Source organism: Ciona robusta, chromosome 4, assembly GCF_009617815.1.
Source record: "Ciona robusta chromosome 4, ASM961781v2".
Lineage (NCBI taxonomy): Eukaryota > Metazoa > Chordata > Ascidiacea > Phlebobranchia > Cionidae > Ciona > Ciona robusta.
The window spans coordinates 4,331,916-4,352,253 of NC_143238.1; the positions used below are offsets into that span (position 1 = coordinate 4,331,916).

At 34.9% G+C, this 20,338-nt stretch overlaps 3 protein-coding genes, 1 long non-coding RNA gene and 1 other non-coding gene across 5 annotated transcripts; 4 read left to right on the top strand and 1 right to left on the bottom strand.

Moving 5' to 3' along the window:
* Positions 1 to 28: 28 nt before the first annotated feature.
* Positions 29 to 8,969, top strand: LOC149736850 (tetratricopeptide repeat protein 16-like). The gene is made up of 17 exons (XM_089876564.1): positions 29 to 182; positions 377 to 527; positions 751 to 875; positions 1,423 to 1,467; positions 1,571 to 1,737; positions 2,081 to 2,315; positions 2,601 to 2,834; positions 3,219 to 3,353; positions 3,590 to 3,669; positions 5,038 to 5,200; positions 5,419 to 5,503; positions 5,838 to 5,979; positions 6,258 to 6,423; positions 6,674 to 6,810; positions 6,995 to 7,163; positions 7,446 to 7,551; positions 7,689 to 8,969. The coding sequence occupies exons 1-17, from the start codon at positions 78 to 80 to the stop codon at positions 7,751 to 7,753; spliced, it is 2,310 nt and encodes a 769-aa protein (XP_089732690.1). The 5' UTR covers positions 29 to 77; the 3' UTR covers positions 7,754 to 8,969.
* Positions 1,164 to 1,297, bottom strand: LOC149736851 (U4atac minor spliceosomal RNA). The gene has a single exon (XR_016384995.1). It is a non-coding gene; the product is annotated as a U4atac minor spliceosomal RNA (small nuclear RNA).
* Positions 8,970 to 9,897: 928 nt separating the features above from the next.
* Positions 9,898 to 13,322, top strand: LOC149736852 (putative defense protein 3). The gene is made up of 3 exons (XM_089876605.1): positions 9,898 to 10,265; positions 10,874 to 11,111; positions 12,972 to 13,322. The coding sequence occupies exons 1-3, from the start codon at positions 10,049 to 10,051 to the stop codon at positions 13,111 to 13,113; spliced, it is 597 nt and encodes a 198-aa protein (XP_089732731.1). The 5' UTR covers positions 9,898 to 10,048; the 3' UTR covers positions 13,114 to 13,322.
* Positions 11,143 to 12,669, top strand: LOC149736853 (uncharacterized). Its single transcript, XR_016384890.1, has 3 exons — positions 11,143 to 11,922; positions 11,994 to 12,304; positions 12,377 to 12,669. It is a non-coding gene; the product is annotated as an uncharacterized LOC149736853 (long non-coding RNA).
* A 1,152-nt stretch (positions 13,323 to 14,474) lies between the features above and the next one.
* Positions 14,475 to 20,312, top strand: LOC149736854 (coatomer subunit delta-like). Its single transcript, XM_089876579.1, has 11 exons — positions 14,475 to 14,627; positions 14,860 to 14,983; positions 15,225 to 15,364; positions 15,777 to 15,956; positions 16,307 to 16,503; positions 16,878 to 17,036; positions 17,414 to 17,579; positions 17,963 to 18,110; positions 18,362 to 18,551; positions 19,003 to 19,132; positions 19,864 to 20,312. Exons 1-11 carry the CDS (start codon positions 14,625 to 14,627, stop codon positions 19,951 to 19,953), a joined length of 1,527 nt encoding a protein of 508 aa, XP_089732705.1. The 5' UTR covers positions 14,475 to 14,624; the 3' UTR covers positions 19,954 to 20,312.
* Positions 20,313 to 20,338: the final 26 nt, after the last annotated feature.

Sequence of the window (20,338 nt, forward strand, 5' to 3'; positions counted from 1 at the left end):
GCACAAATTATAATTATTACCCGTGTGTAACACGTAGCCATTTTGTTTGGAGCGTGTTTTGCTTAAATTGTCGGAAAATGGATAAAACCAACGACCAGACGGCGGAACAAACTCCAGTAGAAAAAGAAGATGTTATTAAAGAAAACACGACTCCAGCTGCCTTACCAATAATAATAACAGAGGTAAAAATTATATATTTCTGTCTTTGTAACCCAACGCTAGCTCGCCTACTTTGCTCAATTCAAATCCGAATTTTGCTGATTAAAAACTAAAATTGTTTCAATCTGTTAAAGGGACAATTCTGTTTTAGCCAAGACTCTGATTATAAGCTTATACCAGCCACATACCTTAAACTGAAATAATCTTTATATTACAGGAATCTTGTGATGACACTCCAAAAATTAAAACCCTTTTTGTTGAAAGCGAGCACAGGTTACATGAAACAAGCGATTCTATCTCAAGAACCAGTCAGCCTGACAGACCACTTTCTGCTGGCAGAGAACGCACACCTCCATCTAGCACTCAAAGTATAATATTTGTTATTTATTGGCATTACTTTTCACCCAGATTGAAAAATGGCATTTTTATTTACTAACGGAATGTGCGCAGATTTTCTTCTGAAACAAAATTGCATGGATTTTTAGAAGAAACACATTTTTTTCTTTTTTGCGGATTTCTTTCTAATATCACTTATCTTAGGGTAGTTTTTACGCTTAGCATTTTATATTTGAAACTCTTCTGCATTTTCAGCATCTCCATCAACAAAGTCTGATGTTCACCAAGTAACAAATACGAGGAACTTAGTTGCATTTGACACTGACCTTGGTGCTACATACCCTGATCGTAGTGACTCCGAAACTGATTTAATAATTAAGGTAAAAATGTATACTGTAGCTTTTTATATGGGTGTGGTCCTACATTAATGCATGTCTGTGGCATGGGTTTTTGCCCAGAGTAGGCCCATTAAGCCAATGCTGTGTCTTTATTTGTTTCAACGAAGTAGACCATTTTATTGAGCTTTTAAAGGAGAGTGAATGGAAATAATATTCTTGTAAGACAAACAAATAAATACAATATATATTTATTCATATCGAAATAAACAGTAATTCTAGTTTCAAATCAATCTATTTAGTGTTGTAAGCTCGCTTCAAAGTAGGAAGGAGCTGTACAGAAATTGCACCATCAGCTTCTAATGAAGCAGTGATGCTTGGGTGTGATAAATCACAAATGGTGTTAGCAGTACAACCCTCACTTATCGTTCCTTGAATTGTAACGCTTCCCCATTGATAAGGACAACTTCAAAGTAAAAATTTTTGTACTTGATCTCAAGAAATAATCTACAGTTTGTGGGGCTTTTTTAGTTGATATTGAGAGTGTGAAATTTGTAGCTTATTTTGTAAAATATGTATTATGTGTTTCTAGAAACTGAAAGACACTCTCGCTACCCCTCCACCAAATGAATCTCAGGTAAACCCTAATTCTATAAAATGTTGTTATATTTCTCACATAAAATATTGAAAACCATTTTTTAATTTATAAAAAAAGTTTAAATTTTTAACTTTTTCTTTAGGATGAAGAAGGAACATTTGCAACCTCTGTTCCTGAAGAGGATATTGAAGATGCAAGAAGGAGACAGCAGAGGAGGAAGATGGAGATTGAAGCAAAGATGTGGGATCAGGAGAACATGACACAGAGGATGACCATGAGTGAAGTTATTGATAAAAAAGTCCAAGAGCAGTAAGCATGAGTTCTCGTAATAATAGGCATCTTTTTTTTATTTTAGTAAAGTATGGGTGCTCCATTGTTGGGACATTGTTTATAAGCAGTTACACTCATAGTTAGCAAACATAGGATGTGAGTTGCGTTTATTTTTTTTTCATTCTGACCACTGCGATACATGAAGCAATAAATTTGTCACAACCAAACAACCGTTTTAAAATTTTGAAATTCGATATTTTTTAGAAATATTAAAAGTTAAAGCTATAAAACGCCAAATACAAAGTGTGTTGTGGTATTTAAAGATGAATACAATTACCTGAAACTTAATTGTGTATTTTTAACTATTTCATTAAACCCACAGTTTCAATACTGGTGTGGAGCGTGCCAACCAAGGCCAGTTTGAAGCAGCTATAACCAGTTTCAGTAAAGCTCTAAACCTGCAACCTAGAGATGTATCTTGTTATGTCGAGCGTGCTGAAGCCTATTTACAAATGTGTGACTTCCGTTCAGCTCACCTTAACTACAAGCAAGCTTATATACTTGAACCACATAACCCACAACTGTTCGAAAAACTTGCGTTTATTTCTTATTTAGAGGTTAGTGGTTGTGGAAAATGTTAACTTCACAATGTTGTGCATTTTATGAAAAGAGTGTAATTTTGGTAACTAATTATCATGGGTCTAAACATTTCTGACTGATTTTGGTGACATGCGAAATTATATAACTGAATTTAATTGATAAAAAAAAAAACTAGTTATAACATGACATTGATCCATTCAAGGATATTACATATTTGATTTTCCCTTTTATAAAAATATGCAGAAGATAACATATGATGTCAAAGGTCTCAGCTAAAAATTTTAAGATTGTTTTTACAACAGGGTCAATGCTTGTTTGACTTAGGACTTTACTCTGAAGCTTTGGAGAGTTTTACAAAAGCTTCCGAAATGAAACCAACTGCTCAATGTTACCATACACGAGCCATTGCATGCTTAGCTGCCTTAGGAAGACACCAGGAGTGTTTGGCACTAACTACTCGACAGTTAGAAGCAGAAACAACAGGGAATCCCGAGCTTTATGTTCTGAGAGCAAGACTGCATTTGAAATTCAATAATGTTGGTGTTAAAACTAGATATTAACATTGTTGTTGTATTGTAAGTCTACTTCCTCTATTTTGGAGTTGCCTAGGTCGTTACAATTTGTAGTCTTTTGATTTATTGCAATAGGCAGTTGTATTGTAGATGTCTATCTCCTTTTTATAATGTATAAATATACTTTACATGTGTGTTTCTTATACTTAATATTGATTTGACAAACTCATTGTTAGTGATTAGGTTGTGCTTATGCCATAACTGTATAGCAAAAGAAGCACCCAAAATTTGAAGATGAAATCAAAATTATCAAAACACAAAACTACTAATATCAACTTTTCTTTAAAAAAAATTAATTTTCCAACACTCAAATGCCAACCTACATTTCGTTTTGCTTTCATTCCTCAGTTAACACTTTGTTATTACGATGTCCGAGATGCATTATCATTAGACTCTGAGCAGCCAGAGGCAAAAAAAATGATGAAAGAAATTCATGAAAAAGCTGAACGTGGAAAACAACAAGCAGTCTCGCTTACTATACAAGTATGTTTAATTGTTTGGTACGTCTTGATTACCAATATTATGTCATAATGGCATTTTACTTGTGCTGTGATGTGTTTTATAGGGTTTGGAAATGAAAAACTATTTAATTTAAATTTTTTATTACTCAAATGTGATAAGATAACATCAGAAAATAGGGATTAAAATTTTGTTAATATCTTTTACAAAATATGTTCGTAATGTTATTATTTATGTCTTGATTTATTTTACATTAAAAGGGTAAATTACAAGAAGCCTTGAGTAAGATCACCGTGTCTGTGGAAGCTGATCCATCAAGACCAGAATACCATGTGTTCAGGTAATGTGTCCAACTTAGTGGTCATTTATATTATATATAGATGATGTTCGTAACATATAGGAAACGTGTAGGAAGCCTGGCCCTTAGTAGGCACCTCTCTATCATACCCAGAGGATATCCAGGTTCGGTGCTTGGCACTGACACAATACTGACAGGTGTAGGTGTTCTTGGGACTTGGTAATGGCCAAAGTTAGTATAGACCAAGTTAGGAAACGGATTGTAAAACAACGAGTCTTGTTATCCATTGTCGCGCGTCTATGACGTCATAGACGCCACCATTACGGAGCCCACGGCATAGCATTTTATCACTGCTAGGTGCTGTTTTTCGTTTAAATATTGCGATTTTTTAAAAACCAAGCACTTTTGCGCGTGAAAATGGCTTTCTACTAATGTTATATCTTATCACAATAATAAACCTCACAAAAATAATCAACTTTTATTGAACACTCAATCGATTACAGAGTAAAAAAACAGAAAATATCAAGTTTACTAACCAAAAACATAAAAGAACATGTTTAAAATATAAAAATACAAACAAAAATAACATTACCATAAATACAAACGCATAACATTACCATAAACTGGTGTTTTTAGCTGCGGTTTTGCATTTAAATTGCCGTGATTTTACTTTTTGGCTCACAAACTTAACACGTATACCCGGCAACGAAACTTAGGGTATATGTGTAAAATTTGCCTAATATCGAAGTGACATTGAGGAAAACAATACTGAGTTACTATTTTTGGTCCTCCGCTTGAGTTAGTAAGCTACCTTTTCTGCGTTACGGGTCTTTATGAATTCGGAAAACGCGAACAGCTTATCTGCTAGTACTTAAGCAGTTTGGAGCTGCATGTCCACTCATGTTGGATTATAAATGTAGTAAAGAATGGCTCTGTAGATTCGTAGGTACGATCATATACTATTATGTAAACTAAGCTGATTGCTGCTAGTCTTAATCGCCAACGTAAAGTACCCTGTTAAACCAGACTGTACGCCGAAACCAGTCAAAATATTAATTTACTTCACATTAATTCCTAGATTTAATATTATATAACAAGATTTATATTAGAAATTATATTTTAAATGTTAAAACAACCGCTATACGTGTTTTCTAGCTTTGTATCGCTTACAAGAACTAAATGAACACATGCCGACCATGCATTTGTATAGGCGATTCACGCTCTGTGGGCTCCGTAATGGCGGACACGAGCGCCGTTTCCTAACTTGGTCTATACTAACTTTGGTAATGGCCAACTCTCACCTAATTCTAAAGTTCCATGCAGTACCATGCTGTAGTTATGTAGTACCTCATATTATGAGTATCTTTTTACTGTGAAAACTAAATCATAAGATAGTTATGCATCATACAGGGGTGCTCTATACCGGAGATTGCAAAATTTTAATGCAGCAATTGATGATTATTTGCTTGCAATGGATAAAGCTGACCATAATGAACAAGACCCAATATACCAGGGTGCTCAGAAGCAACTTCTTCTTACCTATAATGATTTTGCTGTTTACTGTTATCACAAGGTAACCATCTGTGTAGTCACTATGCTTATTAACCAGTGAGTTTTGTCTATGTTTTATCCGTAAGTGTGATTTAACAACAGTCGTTTACTAAATCCATTTCGCTTTTAGGCATTATTATAAATATTTGCTACTGCAATAAAAGAGACAAATAAATCTTCTTATATATTTCTGTATATTTGTTTTAAGTTAATTTTATCGCTACTTTACTCTGTTGATAGGGTTTCTATGAAGAGAGTGTTGTGTTGCTGAACAAAGCTATAAAAGGAGAGAAAACAGAGAAAGGATTGTACATTAACCGCGGAGGTGAGAGAAATAAACTACAGTAGGCAGCTTATGGCATGTCAAGTCTTTCATTAGACACACACAAATAATGTTATTCAGCAATAGCTAGTTCATACAATAACTGTTTTTTGGTGTTTTTTGTATGTAAGTTTTAATGCACCCAACAGTGAGCACAACGTATATAATGCTTCATTTATAAAGTGTAAACTGCTGTTGTTGCTAATGTATAGGTAAATAGTTCTCTTAGTAAAAGAGCAATTTTACCAATGGAGCTAATTACTTGCATATTACAATTTATTCGATTTCTACTCTTATAAACATAAAAAGTTCACTTATCTTAGGTTTCTATTCTCAGATTGTTTCTTCAAACTTAATGATCTTGGCTTTGCATTAGCTGACTACCAGCAAGCTATGGAAATAGACCCAACATGTTGGGACATCAAATGCAGGGTGGCTGTTGTACATAATGAACTTGGGATCACTGCCTATCAAGAAAGGTTTGTTTTCAGTATAAATAAATGAATGTAAATTATTCCTTATAAATGATTGAATGTAACTTAATTGTCACAGGCCAGGGCAATGAAAGTCATTATAAAACAGCTCAAACAGTTGTTCTGTTTCAGAATTCATCACACTAAGAAATATAAAACAAAAATATGTAATAACACTTCCTACAAATTAACATTTTGTTTCAATTCTTAAACTTCCACGTCCTAAAAATGTGTAAAAAAAACATAACAATGTAAATTTGTATTTTTACAAAACTTTGTTTCAGGCGATACCAGGAAGCTGTGAAGAGATTTTCGCTCGCTGTCGAGCATAATAATAAAGTTGGTCAGTTTTACGTCCACCGAGCAAGGTCCAACTACATGATGCAGGATGTTGATGCAGCAAGGAATGACATCATGTATTCACTTCATCTGGATCCCAATAATGAAGAGGTAGGGCTTATAGGAATACAGTGATTACTTATACACTTATTGTCTGTCATAAAAAGCAGCCTCATTAATATATGTGCAAATTCAATATATCTTGTCTGTGCATTATTTAATTTTGCGAATTCAATGCACCTTGTATATGCTTTCCATATATACCTATATGATGTCCCCTGTTTTAAGCATTTGGGTGACCTGTCACCTCAGGTACCCCTAATAGTACATCTATGCACTACAGATACATTCATTCATACAGATAATACCTCTTCTGTCTCGACTCTTCCCTGGTCGTTCCGTGAAAGAAGTCTTAATGAGCAACTCTGCAGAAAAAGTTCGTAACTCCATTCTACGTATGATGGGACCTACTAAGAAATTACAGCCGTTGGAAAGTCGGTAGGTTATGTTGTTATATTTTGGTACACCCACATTGAAGTTCAATGTACAGCAGGTTTTAAGTTAAATTTTTAGACTTATTATTATAAATAAGTAACGTTCAGGGTTAATTAACTGTCTTACATAAAGTGTGCTTGGCAGGACCAGTTTATATATTAAAATAATAATTTTTTTATTTATTTAGTCAACAAACAAGAGAAACAAGCAAAAAAGATGATGCCAAAGACCCCTCAAAGGCTAAATCAATATCTGAATCCCCTATAAGTGATGACGTGTTTTCTGTATCTGAAGTTTCCACTCCCGGACCAAGAAAGATGCCAACTGATGCTGAGATTATTAGAGAAAAGAAAAATGTCAGATAAGCTTTGTATTTGTATGAAATAGTTTGCATATGGTTACATGTGTGGTAACTCATGGTGTATGAAGCTGAACACCTATGTTATAAGACTGTCGTTACCCTGTGGGAAGAAATAAGTCATATTTTTTTAAGTGTTGGTTTTTACTAAGGTCCATCTACATATGGTTTATAATTTAAAATAAATTAACATTTTCAAAATATTCATTAAAAATTTGGCATTTTTAAAAATATGTATTAATCTTTGCTTCTACACAACTAAATTTCTGTCTCTTTTCAGGTTGCAGATGATTTGAAGAATATTTTTCGTTTCCCGCCAAGTCTTAAATACACTGGACCAAGGGTGGCAAGTAACATTCAACCACAACCACCAAGTAATGCTGAAGGTAAACAAAGTCGTCCTTACAACTGGAGAAAGTTTAACACAAACATAACTCCGACCTGATCTTAACACTGTGAATGCATTTTAGTTGCTTTTGTAAAAATTACATTTATTTTTTTTTGTTTTGAATTTGTACAACAGCATGGATCAGAGTAGCGAGTCAGCAAAGCCAATACGAGGACAGTTTAGATGGAAAATCAAGATAAAGACGCCAGTTTAATAAACTAGCTGTATAGAATCATGATGTGCTATGAAACGTGTATCTTTACAGTTTAGATAAATTATAATTTTTTATTCTCGCGCGGCAGGGCGACGACAATGTTATAACACGAATGTTCTGTTTCTCTGTGATTATGGTAAAGAATCCTTAGTTAAGTTTTTAAAACTATGGTTCCCAAAGGACCAAATCGTATGATATTGACGTTTATGGGCATCACATGTCTATACGACGGCTTTTTATGTATAGATGTATATATGTATGTATGAATGTTACTTTATCCTGGGCGGCGGGCAACTCAAGGAGTTTTGTTTGATTCGGTATATCATGTGACGGTTTACGAGTATTCGCAGGTGTAACTACTTTGGGGTGATGTTTTTTACCACACTGCCTACAGCCTGGATGAACCATTGGTAATGACTGGGTTAAAGCACTACCATTAGGTGTCTTGGACATAATACGAAGCAAACACAATGCGACTATGCTTAGTCTTTTCGTTAACCTTAACTTATACTTGAAAGAAGATTGAAATGTCACTAGCATGACGTAAGTACTGTTTCGCCCAGTCCCCCAGCTATCGCAAAGGTAGGAAACTTCAAAACGTCCAAATACGATTTGAATACAGCCAATCCAAGCGTGGCGTCGGCTATATTCATTTTCCCCGCAATGCTCGCAAAGCTTAAACAACTGCGTTACCGTGAAGTACGATATAACGCCATAAATAACTCTACCATATAGATGCGTACATTTGTACGCCAAATGGGACACCTTTTCGTTTAGTTTTCTCTTTTCATTTGGTGGTAAACAAAGAAAATTCAATGAATTATAAAACCGTATCCTCACGACTTCCACAGACCGTTGTTAATTCTTTAAAACACGATCAGGCTATTTGGATATTATGTATTAAAGGTGTCCCATCTTCCCCCGCCTTACTATATAAATGCAGTAAAGAGTAAATAACTTGAATCGTAAATGCGTATCATTTTTATGCAAAATAACTGTTACGAGCCTTTAAACATGATTCAATCGGTTTATATGCTTAAATGTCAACATTGTTCGTGGCTTTGTATACACATCAATACGCATCATGAGTGTTCATAACGTTACGTTGGCGGAAATAACAACTAAACAGGATGGGCCAAACGTCACACCAAAGCAACTTCTTGTTTATATTGTATTGACAGTGACTACGGAAACACTTCTATTTGTCATCGGTGCTTATAATATAGCCAGGGAGCTATTATAGAGCGACGGTGCATATTATTAGATTAGTTTTGCTGTGTTTGGTTTTATTTGAACAGTTGTTTTTTTACAGTTGGTGGATTTTAAATTCTGCAGTTTTGGTATTGTTTGAAAAAGTTTATAAATAGTCTACTACGTGAATTTTACTGTAGTATGGTTATACGTGTTTATAGTCACTTTGGAATTCAATGTGACTACAGTTAGGCGGGCTTATGCTTTTCCCAAGTCATCGCAGCGTGAAACTTTGAAGTGATATATAAAACCTAAGCTCTTGTGAATGCTGCCTCAGTTGTGCGTCACTGGCAGTGCAAAACGGGGCGAGCGGTACTACACGTCATTCCTGTCTGTAGGCATTGAATGGGGTAAGTAGGCGTGTGACTAATGCATAAAATCCTGGATTGTTCCGTCGGTTGTATATAGTTAGCATAATAATAGCCGTTGTGTTTAAAATGCTAGTTAATGTTTGGTATATAACGTATAATAAGTAATGGTACGTTTAGGCAAAAGCGAGTTTGAATTTTTATATATAGTGTTCGTTGTTGTATTTACAAATCGCTTTGCGGTTTCGGATTTAGCCAGTGCTTTTACAAACATTTCTCTACATTGGTTTCGTGTAGAAAAAGCCTCGATCAGTTGATTTTATTTTCCGGTTGAATAACCTACTTGAGAACTAGTTTGTGATCACATAAAGAATAGGCGCCAAGCCTAAAAATCGATTGAAGGACTTTGAACAAAAGTTGTTTGTATTTTATTGTTTTGACAGTTGTTTATTTGTTGCTGTGTTGTTTAAAAGGTTTGTTAGAGCAATATGTTTATAAAAAGAAATCTGCAAACTTTTTTTTTATTTTGAGCTAGTGTTTAGGATAATTTTAAAACATGTTGCGAAAACGGATGCCTTTGTACAAAATGCTGTAGTTATAACCTGCACGGGTCCGGATCATGATAAAAATGTTTATCTAACATAGTGTCTTTATATCCCCATGTTGCATTTAGCGCTTTTTAGATATTTAAAACTTTGCAAAGAATTTCTAAACCCGATAAAATGCAGAACAACTTATGGATTGCCATTTGTATAATTTGCACGTACCGAGAAGCGGTATATGCTTTGCCAGGCGGTGCGCCTACCGGCGCCTGTACCACTATGATGCCACGGCACAACAATGGGGCTAACGGCTTTTTAGCAAGCCAGAGTTTGGCATCGTCTCCATACACTCTTATGGCAAGCAAGAGAAACTACAATTCAACTGAGGCCATAACAGGTTAGGTTATGCTGTGCATTTTATATTTTGTATATAAAACATCATATAGGTAGTTTATAATGCTCTATAAATATCGTGCTATTTTGTAAAGAGTATACATGGGCTACACGGTGCTACATTGATTATATACTTGCGTGCGGAATGCATAAATCTATATGTATTGTTCAAGCACCTTCCGTCATTATAGCAAAGGGCCTTTGTAGGTCCGTTTTATTCATCGCAACATTTACGTGATTTGGTTCTTAACGGAGAAAGAACAATCAGTAAAAATGTAGTAGTTCGGGGCATAGGCTAAATGAATCCATACTTTCATTCTCTTTTATCTTGCAAAACAAAGAAATATTACAGAATTATATAACCGGATCTCTACGACTCCAAAAGAGCATTGTTAATAGTTAAAAATATGTGATTTTATGTGCTAATTAGTGGGGTCCCTGATCGTGTTTAAAGAATTAACAACGGTCCATACGGGTCATGAAGCTACGGTTTTATAATTCTTTTGATGTTCTTTGTTAACTACCAAATGAGACGAGAAATTAGAATAAAAACGTGTCCCGTTTTCCCCCACTCTACTATCCTCATGTTAATCGATGAATCGTGTTTTTTAGTGTGGGTTGTTGACAGTAGGGCGAGCTCCGATCGCGGGTACAGAGGTTTGTTATTACAAGCTAGAAAAGTGAGCTCAAGTGCGCCAGTTGGAACATGGATGAATGTTCCTGCTAACACAAAGTTGATAACATGCTCAGTAGCCAATGATACGGTCACTCACAGTAATACGATGGTTAAAAATGAGAGCTCTGTTTACACCTGGAAAGCAGGAGGAAACCATGGAAATATTGAGTTTGTGTAAGTTCTAATGCACATAGAACTGTGGGGTAACATGTATAACGTTGGCAACAAAGTATATAGATATACAAGCTGTTATCAATGTTTTGTGGCTTATGGCATGTAGTATATAGTAAGGTAGGAGGAGACAGGACACCTTAAGCACATGACCTAAATATCCGGATTATGTTTTAAACAATTAACAACGGTCTATATGGGAGTCGTGAGAATATGGTTTTATAATTCTTTGGTTGTTCATAGTTTACTACCAAATGGGACAAGAAAATGGAATGAAATGAAGTCCCATCTTCTCCCACCCTATATTTCCTCATCGAGTCTTTACCTTAAACAACGCTCTGTTTTGTGAGGATACGGTGTAAATATTTGTTGTTTACCATCAGTTGGGACGGTATAAAAGAGAATAAAAACGTTGACTACACTCTAAAAAAACTTGACGCAAAATGCTCAATCAAGTGCTTGATTGAGCGCGTTTTTTCAATCAAGTCGCTTCGACCGAATCAAATTCGCGTCAAACGTCTAGATTCGAGAGAATCGCTCTCGGACTTACATCAAAATTTGATTCAGAGGAGCGACGCGAGAGAGTCACTCACTTCTTCTCGCCCTTATTACGTCACGCGGGAGCGCGCCAAATTTTAAACGGTCTTGAACAAAGTCTTTAGACTGTGGAAGTGTTACTTAATTCTAAGAGGAATCAGGTGTAATATCGCTTAAGTAAGATGAGAAAAATAACAATGCAGACGCAACATTGGTCAGTAAGTCTTAAATAAAAGTCACAGTAAAACACGAAAAGAAAACTCGTCAGAAGCTAAAGGTGAGCAATTTTAATACCATTTACAACGGTATGGTCTTACACACTTACTATAACTTTTGTTTAATTAACAGCACTCTAATGTGAAGCAACACCATTATAAATTCAACTATCGACGATAAGATTTCAAAATGAGTCATATATTACAACTCTACTGAAGAAAGATGACAAGCGCACGTTGCTTACCATAAAAGTTAAGTATGCATTTGTGTTTTTATATACAAAGTGGACATAGCATTATGTAATAGCATCCAAATACAAAACCATATTTTATGTTTTTAGACTTAGGCGTCACGACAACTGATTTTCCGAACTACCATCGTTTATACGAATGAATTACCGTCAACAGGGAATGTGAAAATTAGAACGTCGTTAGTTCAAATTGGTGAGTATTAAGTAAACTTTTGTCGGAAAGGGTGTGTGGACTTATTCATTTAACTTGCTGCTTTCATTACAGGCTGAATGTGATGTCAAGTGGAAACGTTTATGAGGGAGAAGTCCGTTCAACGTTTAATAAAGGAGAGAATTTCTTATCTGCGAGCTTTACTACTTCATGCCTCAGCAATACCCCTGGGAATACGACGTTTTGACAGTCCTTTATAAACCACATTTTCTATCTTTTGTTGTGTTTTATGTTCCTTCCTATTTGTTGTCTTTCATTGCGTATAATTTTCCACGTCAACACTTTATCTGCAGTGTTTATAATAACTTGTGTATGCTGTGCCAATTAAATAAAAAATACAAAACAAACATTTTTCACCCCAGAAATATATATGTAGAATTTTTCATACAAATCAAGTTTAAATCAAAATTTGATTGAGATCGGCCCATTTTAATGCTAAAAAATCGCTGAAACCGAGCGAAATTTTGACGTAAATTTGATTTAAAAAATTGCGTCAAGCACTTGATTCAAAAATTTTGCGTCAAAATTTGGTGTTGAGCGGATTTGATTGAAATTTGATTGAACTTTTTTTACAGTGTATCTTACTTAACCTATGTTCTACAAACATGAAATTTATTTGTCTAGCCTAACTGTTATTCGTGTTTTTTAGAATCACAACTGCCCAGTCAAGATCAACATTCTGGGTTCAACAGAAATCCGGAATGTTAATGCACAGCTCTGCTAGCGTCAGCACTTCAACTACTTTTAGCTTGCTGTTTGGAATCTTGTGCATGGCTATATTTACAATGTAGACAAATCTAGAGATGTAGTTTCAAACGCTAGAGTAGAATTTAACAGTTTTTACTTGCTGAACTCACAAAGTTACTTATATACACTTCTTATAACTCGCATTTACTTGCTTATTTACACTTCGTCCTATAAATATTAAACTTTTTTATTAACGTAGATTTTTATTGCTGTATAGTGTATATACTTACCGCTGAATATTAAACAGTTTTTTTAACATCTGTGCGTGTTTTTGACTTCAGGCAATCAGGCAGCTGTGTATAAGTTTGTTGTGGCCACGTATATCAGTCTTTAAAGTTTGAAAAGCCGATTTAAAATGGAATCTTAACACATTGTGGCTCTCGTAAATGCTTTTGCTTCTCAAATTAAATAGTTAAATCAGGCATTTAATTCTTTAACCCGGACGATATTTTATTAGAAAAAAGGTGAGTATAAGCATAGATACCTAAACATATGTTCAAGTATCTATGGTATAAGTGACGCTACACCCTGCATTACTAGCTCTTTATATCAGCCCCGAAGAGTCTATTAACCTTGTAGTAATCTGTATTTAGTATTTGAGTAGTAAGCATTGCTTTAAAGTTTTAAACTATTTTCACAAATTAACACACTTGTTTTAGGATTTTGTGGGACCATCTTAAATTCTACTTATTTGCCCCAGAGTCGTATAAACACCGAGTAGTCCAACTGCCGTCTATGTGTGTCCAAAATAGAGCAAAAGTGGTGACTTTGACAAAGGGTTTAAACGAACTTGTTAAGTTTTGTTTGTGTTTTCCTATTGTGGGAAGGTGTAAAACAGCTTTTATTTACCTTACCAAACATTTTTTAGAAAAAATGTATAAATATAGCCGCATTAAATGACTAAAATGTCGCAAATCAACCGCTTCTAATTCTAATTTTTGACTTTTTTTGACACAGAAAACAAATAACACATGTTTTTTACATTTTTCAACCTTTAAATTTGTTTTTAGGCCCAAGTTTTTCTGTAATTTACCGAAAAACAGACATTCTCCCTATACCTACTGTGTTATTTTGGACCCAAATTGCCGTTCAATTTGTGTTTTACGTAACAATGGGTTGGACTACTCGGTATTTCTATGGCTCTGATTTGCCCAACCGGCTTTTGTGTCACAACTAAGCATTCTACTTACATTGGATTGAAAAGGATGAAATGTTTTTGGCCACGTTTATAAAAATGTAGATTGTACTTAGATTATGTTTTAAGCAAACAGTTTTACTTATTTATAGTGTTTTCGTACAATATTCGGAGCCTATTGACTCATAGGAAAAAATATAGACGTTCTGTTTGATGGATTACAGTTTATATGAACAAATAAATCAATAAACGCTTGCGTGTACGGTTTTACCATAAATTTACAAATGATTTATTTTGAACTGCAATGGAAATTAATATGCTCTTATATAATAACAATGCGTTATTTTATGCAGATATTTATAATCTTTTTTACAGTGTGCCAATTTTGTTCTGCTTTGACTGTCAAAAGATATATGCACTATGGTAGGTTATATATAATTTGGATTTTGGAAAATAAGTAATCAAATTAACGTGATAGAAACTTATATATAGATTGTTCTTTTTTATCTTATATATAGATTGTTCTTTAGCTAATTTAGAAAAAAATTACCGAAAACAGTGTGAATAAATAGGCCTATCCTCACAAAATCTAAACTGTCTGAGATATTATATTCGTTTTTAAATATAATTAACACCACATACATAATATTCCCAGGTGCTTCTGGCTGCTGCAATATGTACAAAGAATGGAAGATGCATCATATCTCGACAGTTTGTTGAAATGACACGATCTCGTATTGAAGGATTACTTGCTGCATTTCCTAAGCTTATGAACACAGGTGGGTAGTTGGTATAAGCTGTTTTATATAGTTAAAGGTTGTGTAATGAAGCTTAAGAATACTTTATTTCTTCGGAAAGATTAATATTATTCTTTAAAAATGTTTTTTTCTATACATTTTATATTTGCAATTTTGTTTATTAAAGTTAGGTACCCAAGACAAGAACCTCACTCATGTAGAATAGAATACACAGCACTACGTTACCTCCTACTAAATAACTTATCGTTCTAATCTTTTCAAGGCAACCAACACACTTTTGTGGAGACGGAATCAGTCCGATATGTCTACCAACCATTAGAGAAAATGTACATGGTGCTCATTACAACCAAGAACAGTAATATACTTGAAGATTTGGAGACACTGAGACTTTTTTCAAGAGTTGTAAGTGAAAATAATTAAGCTTAAAGTTGTGACAATGTTTCGTGTTAATCATATGCATAGATGTCTGTCACGCTTGTAGGGTGACATTGCTAAAATGCTGTTACACCCATAGTTGTCAAGCATAGGAAACCGCATTGAATAATGTGGCAAAATAAATGTGAAATACTTTGGCTCTGTTTATTTCTAGTTTAAAAGCAGGTTTTACCTGTTCCAAGCTTTAAAATACAGTGTTAAGCATAGAATGTCACCTATGTTTTAAATGTTGGGGTGACATGCACACCAAGGTTATTATGGTATTCTATATGGGTGATGGTCAATCGTATGGCATGTCAGATTAGCTAATATTAAAAAAAATTGGTAATTTTTATTAAAAAGAAAAGTAATTTGTTACACCTTTACACCCCTCCCCAAGATTCCTGAATATTGCCGAGTTATCGATGAAACCGACATCCAGGAGCATGCGTTCGATCTTATATTCGCATTCGATGAGGTGGTTGCTCTCGGTTACAGGGAGAGCGTTAACCTCGCTCAGATTCGAACTTTTACTGAGATGGACTCGCATGAAGAGAAGGTCTTTATGGCTGTTAGAAAGGTAAGGCTCTTCAATATATTTTTGTTCACATTGTTTAATCCTTACTGACTGTAATAAGTTCGCTTTGTTTAATTGTAATGGGAGCATAAGTTTAAAAGAATGTTAAAATATTAGTTGTAATACTCTTTGTGACTATCTCACCATGGCGTTTTCGTTTTAAACATTCCTCTTAACTTCTTACGTCACTGAAGATGGTTTTAGTTTTTTGAACCAAAACAGAAAATGAACGACGCATTTCACCTATGGGCCTTCATGTTTGTTGTTTTAATTGAGACAATAGTAGTAATGTAACATATTTTCGTCTATGCACCGTTTAACAATTCATTGCATAACTTAAGTTCTCTTCGTAGTCACAAGAAGATGAGACAAAGGCAGCAATGAAGAGGAAAGCCAAGGAGCTCCAACAGATGAGGAGAGATCAACATAGAGGAGGAAGGATGGGGGGAATGGGATCATATGGAGGAGGAATGAGCTCCATGAAGATGGGAGGGGAGATCGCACAAACTCTTCCACCAGAACCTGTCAAGTCAAAAGTGATTCCATCCAGGTGATTATGCTTGTGTTAATGTAAAACATTCTGCGAGTTTTATTCATATTTGTCAAGTAAAATTCAGTGTATAAGAATATGCCCATGCGTTAATTCAGCATTAGGAGTGGTAATAAAAAATATGTGCATACTAGAATTCAGTATGTTGACTGTTCGTGTGGACCCACCATGACCTAACTTATATATTACGCTACAAGAGAGTGCACATATGTGTATCTGACTATCTGGTGTATACGAAAACACTCCTGTTTTAACTTACCAAATAGTGAGCAGGAGGTGTTTAAATACACCATGTGTTGATGTGTGTCTGGCGTAATAAAGGACATTCGCACTTTAAAGACACAGACCTCTTAATAACTTACATTAACACACAGAACTACGGGCAAGGCAATGAAACTTGGAGCAAAATCGAAAGACGTGGACAACTTTGTTGACAAACTCATCTCTGAAGGTGAAACTGTTAGATCGGGTTCAGCCAAGTCTAAGAAATCTGATGTCGCAAAAACTGTGGTGCCTTCTGCATTGACTGAGAGGTAATTTGGAAATATGATGAAGTTCAAATTAATTTTTTCCTATGTTGATAATATCAAACAAAAGCCGTACAATCTGAAGTCTTGTGGTAAGATTAAAGTTCACCATAGTTTTAAAGCTAATTCAGCTTTTACCCTCTTGTTGGGTAATGGTATCTATAAATAGGTTTAAATAAATTCTGTTCGCCACACTAATCAATGAATATACTAACACTGAATCACTTTAATGAGGCGATAAAATATCAGGTGCTTTATTGACTTGAAACTCATCATATTTTTATTTTTGTTTATTTTGTTTAACAAACACCAACAGGTGTTTACCACAAACACAAGAGGGCTTAAGCTTAAATTGTACCTGTTTTAACCATTACATTACACAGTGTCCATATTCGACTTGAGGAGAAACTGTCAATCACAGCAGGCAGGGATGGAGATTTGGAACAAATGACATTACTTGGAATTTGTATGTTACGTGTGTCAGATGATCAGTTTGGATGCATTAAGGTGCAAATGGCCAACGCCCTTGATAAAGGATGCACAATACAGGTCAGTTGTTAGCACACAAAGATGTAGACGTAATGTTATGGCCTATGAATGTCTATGTCAACCCAATTATTAAAACTGTATTTCAACTCATTAATCAATAAGGATCTCCATGTACTGTTTTTTAGAAGTTGTTTATTAGTTTTAGATTTATGTTTAAGATTTATAGATTTTTTAAAGATAGTTTTACTTTTTACTAGTAGAAAAATTAAACCTTTGTAATATGATGAATAATTCTAATGAATCTATCAGTTCAGTGCCGTGTCATAGTGGTTAGTGTGCTTGCCTCCAGCTCAGTGGTTCCTTATGGGTTGTTTTGTCAGCCATGCATATTGTTTTTTTACCACATGATGATAAATAAGTTACATTTTTTCACCCATCTACAGACCCCACCAACAGTTGATAAAAAAGCATTCCTGGCAAACTCCATGATTGGTTTAAAGAGTGCAGACAAACCCTTCCCTACTAAGCAAGATGTTGGAATTCTTAAATGGCGTTTGCAAAGCAGTGACGAAAGTCTCATACCACTTACAAGTATGTTTGTTGGACATTAAAACCATAATAATGTTACGTGACATAAAAACTACTTGTCCCGCTACGCTGTTATGCTTTCTGTCTTAAAGTTACAGCATACCCTGGTCAAGACCCCCCTAACCTTACCCCTATGTTTTGAGTCAACTGTAATTCCCAAAAATGTCACCCAAGTTTTTGCTTAAAATATTAAAATTATTACCCTGTTTTAAAAGTTACCCTAGGCCTCCTTAACCTTACCCCTATGTTTCCAGTCAACTGTTGGCCCAATGATAATGGTAGTGGTGGTTGTGATGTGAACATTGAATACGAGCTACAACAAGATGAACTTGAGCTTGTTGACGTTGCAATATCCATCCCTGTGCCTTCGGGTGTGGGGACTCCTAATGTATCGGAGGTGGATGGAGACTTTAAACATGATTCGAGGAAGAATATTCTGGAATGGTGGGTTTATATTCTGTGTGTGGTTGTTGAAGTGTGGTGTATGGATAGTAAAACATGTGTCTAGTGTGAAAGAATACACCCATGTCATAACACTTTGGATAATGAAGAGTTGCATTTCAGGAGTTTTTTATAAGCAATTTCTATTAAGTGGCTTACCCATAGAACACAATGGTAGCAGCATTGAGCCCGTAATGCTCCAGGCTAGAGGCAGGTGCACTAATCATCATTTCACAACCACATAGCCAGTGATTTTCAATAGCTAATTAAAATTTGAACCTTCTTTGGGTTTTTAAAACCATTCACATGTCGTTAATGATGTGTACCAGTACCACACAGTGAGGCTGCCAGAGAAAAACAATTTTTTAATTTTTTTTAATGGGACGTCGCCACTCCCAAACCCTCTCCCTGACTGCGCACCTCAGCTTTAACCGTACATTCTCCCAACCTACAGGTGTCTTCCAGTAATTAACTCAAGCAACACAACTGGTTCAATGGAGTTTAGCATCCCCGGTTCTCCAGATGATTTTTTCCCAATCAATGTTTCATTCCATGCAACTAAGAGGTTGTTTACAGGCATCGAGGTAAACCTGCTAAATAAATATTTTCTCATTATTATTTCCCAGATGTTGTTTTTCATTTTTAATTGATTTTTTTGTCAAATTCTTCCAATTAATAGCATTTGCCTTTTTTTAAGTTATGTATTTTTCTCCAACCATAGTAGGTTATATATAACTGAAAATATTAGTTGTTGCATTAGACATTGATATAAAAGGCTGTGCAATCCTCTATGTGTCTATAACGTAGATTAAACGGAGTGCGCAGGATACAATTTAACTTTTAGTCGTAGGTTTTAATTTTAATAAGATGTACAAAATGTTAGAGGCAGAAATTGTTGGGCAAGTCAGTGGTAGAGACGAGCAAATTAAAAACCACTGTAGTTAAGTTACATTAAAGTTTAAATGTTTGTATGTTTTAATTAATAAAAAGCTAAGGCTAAAACTTGGACAAAAGTATCAGATAAATGCATTGCTGATAAACCTGGTATCCGTAATGGCTTCCAAGAATCCAGGCCTAATCTAGAACTTAAGCAGTTGGTTGATACTCCTATTGTAGAAACAGTCGGGTTTAGGTGCTATGAAATACGTAACAGACAGAAATCAAGTCCAACAATTGATAAATTTATATTGTTCCTTCTGCTACCAGGCATTATTTAAATAGAATATATATTTCGCGTCATAAGTTTTTTGTCAAATAGAATCTAAACTCATATATAGAATGCATGAATACCAGTCTGAACTTTTGATATGTTTAGGTTGGCCATGTAGAGTTTGCACAAGGTGGCTCCCCTGTTAAGTTCTCGACAGAAACAGCACTCCTGGTGGACAAATATGAGATCGTTTAATTTATTTCAATGTAGATTATGAAGGTATAAGAAAAATGACCCCTGCATTTTTACGGTTGTAGATAACATAGATGCCATTGATTAACAAACTATGTATATTATATGATGTCCTATTTCTGTCTCCCTATCTATATACCACATGCTATGTTATGTGGTAAGGTTATAATACATGCTTTTGGTTACGGTAATTAACACACAAGCCTGTATGTGAATTCTTGGCTATATTGGAGTGTAAAGTATTGGAAATTGTGCAATGTATTTTCATGGTATACCTATGTCCGCGCTTATGGATAGAGTGCCGATATTATAAAGTGCGATTTGTAATGGAGGAATAAATATTAAAAAGCGTTACATACATACATACAGTAGGCTGTAAAAACATACT

Bases quoted from the DNA above. Each gene is read 5' to 3' on its own strand.
- LOC149736850 (XM_089876564.1), top strand. From the start codon at position 78: ATGGATAAAACCAACGACCAGACGGCGGAACAAACTCCAGTAGAAAAA. The intron at 2,316-2,600 runs GTTAGTGGTTGT...TTTTTACAACAG, and splicing joins CGTTTATTTCTTATTTAGAG to GGTCAATGCTTGTTTGACTT. The intron at 5,504-5,837 runs GTGAGAGAAATA...TTCTATTCTCAG, and splicing joins ATTGTACATTAACCGCGGAG to ATTGTTTCTTCAAACTTAAT.
- LOC149736852 (XM_089876605.1), top strand. From the start codon at position 10,049: ATGCAGAACAACTTATGGATTGCCATTTGTATAATTTGCACGTACCGA. The intron at 10,266-10,873 runs GTTAGGTTATGC...CGTGTTTTTTAG, and splicing joins TTCAACTGAGGCCATAACAG to TGTGGGTTGTTGACAGTAGG. The intron at 11,112-12,971 runs GTAAGTTCTAAT...CGTGTTTTTTAG, and splicing joins CATGGAAATATTGAGTTTGT to AATCACAACTGCCCAGTCAA.
- LOC149736854 (XM_089876579.1), top strand. The intron at 15,957-16,306 runs GTAAGGCTCTTC...TTCTCTTCGTAG, and splicing joins TCTTTATGGCTGTTAGAAAG to TCACAAGAAGATGAGACAAA. The intron at 18,552-19,002 runs GTGGGTTTATAT...CCCAACCTACAG, and splicing joins AGGAAGAATATTCTGGAATG to GTGTCTTCCAGTAATTAACT.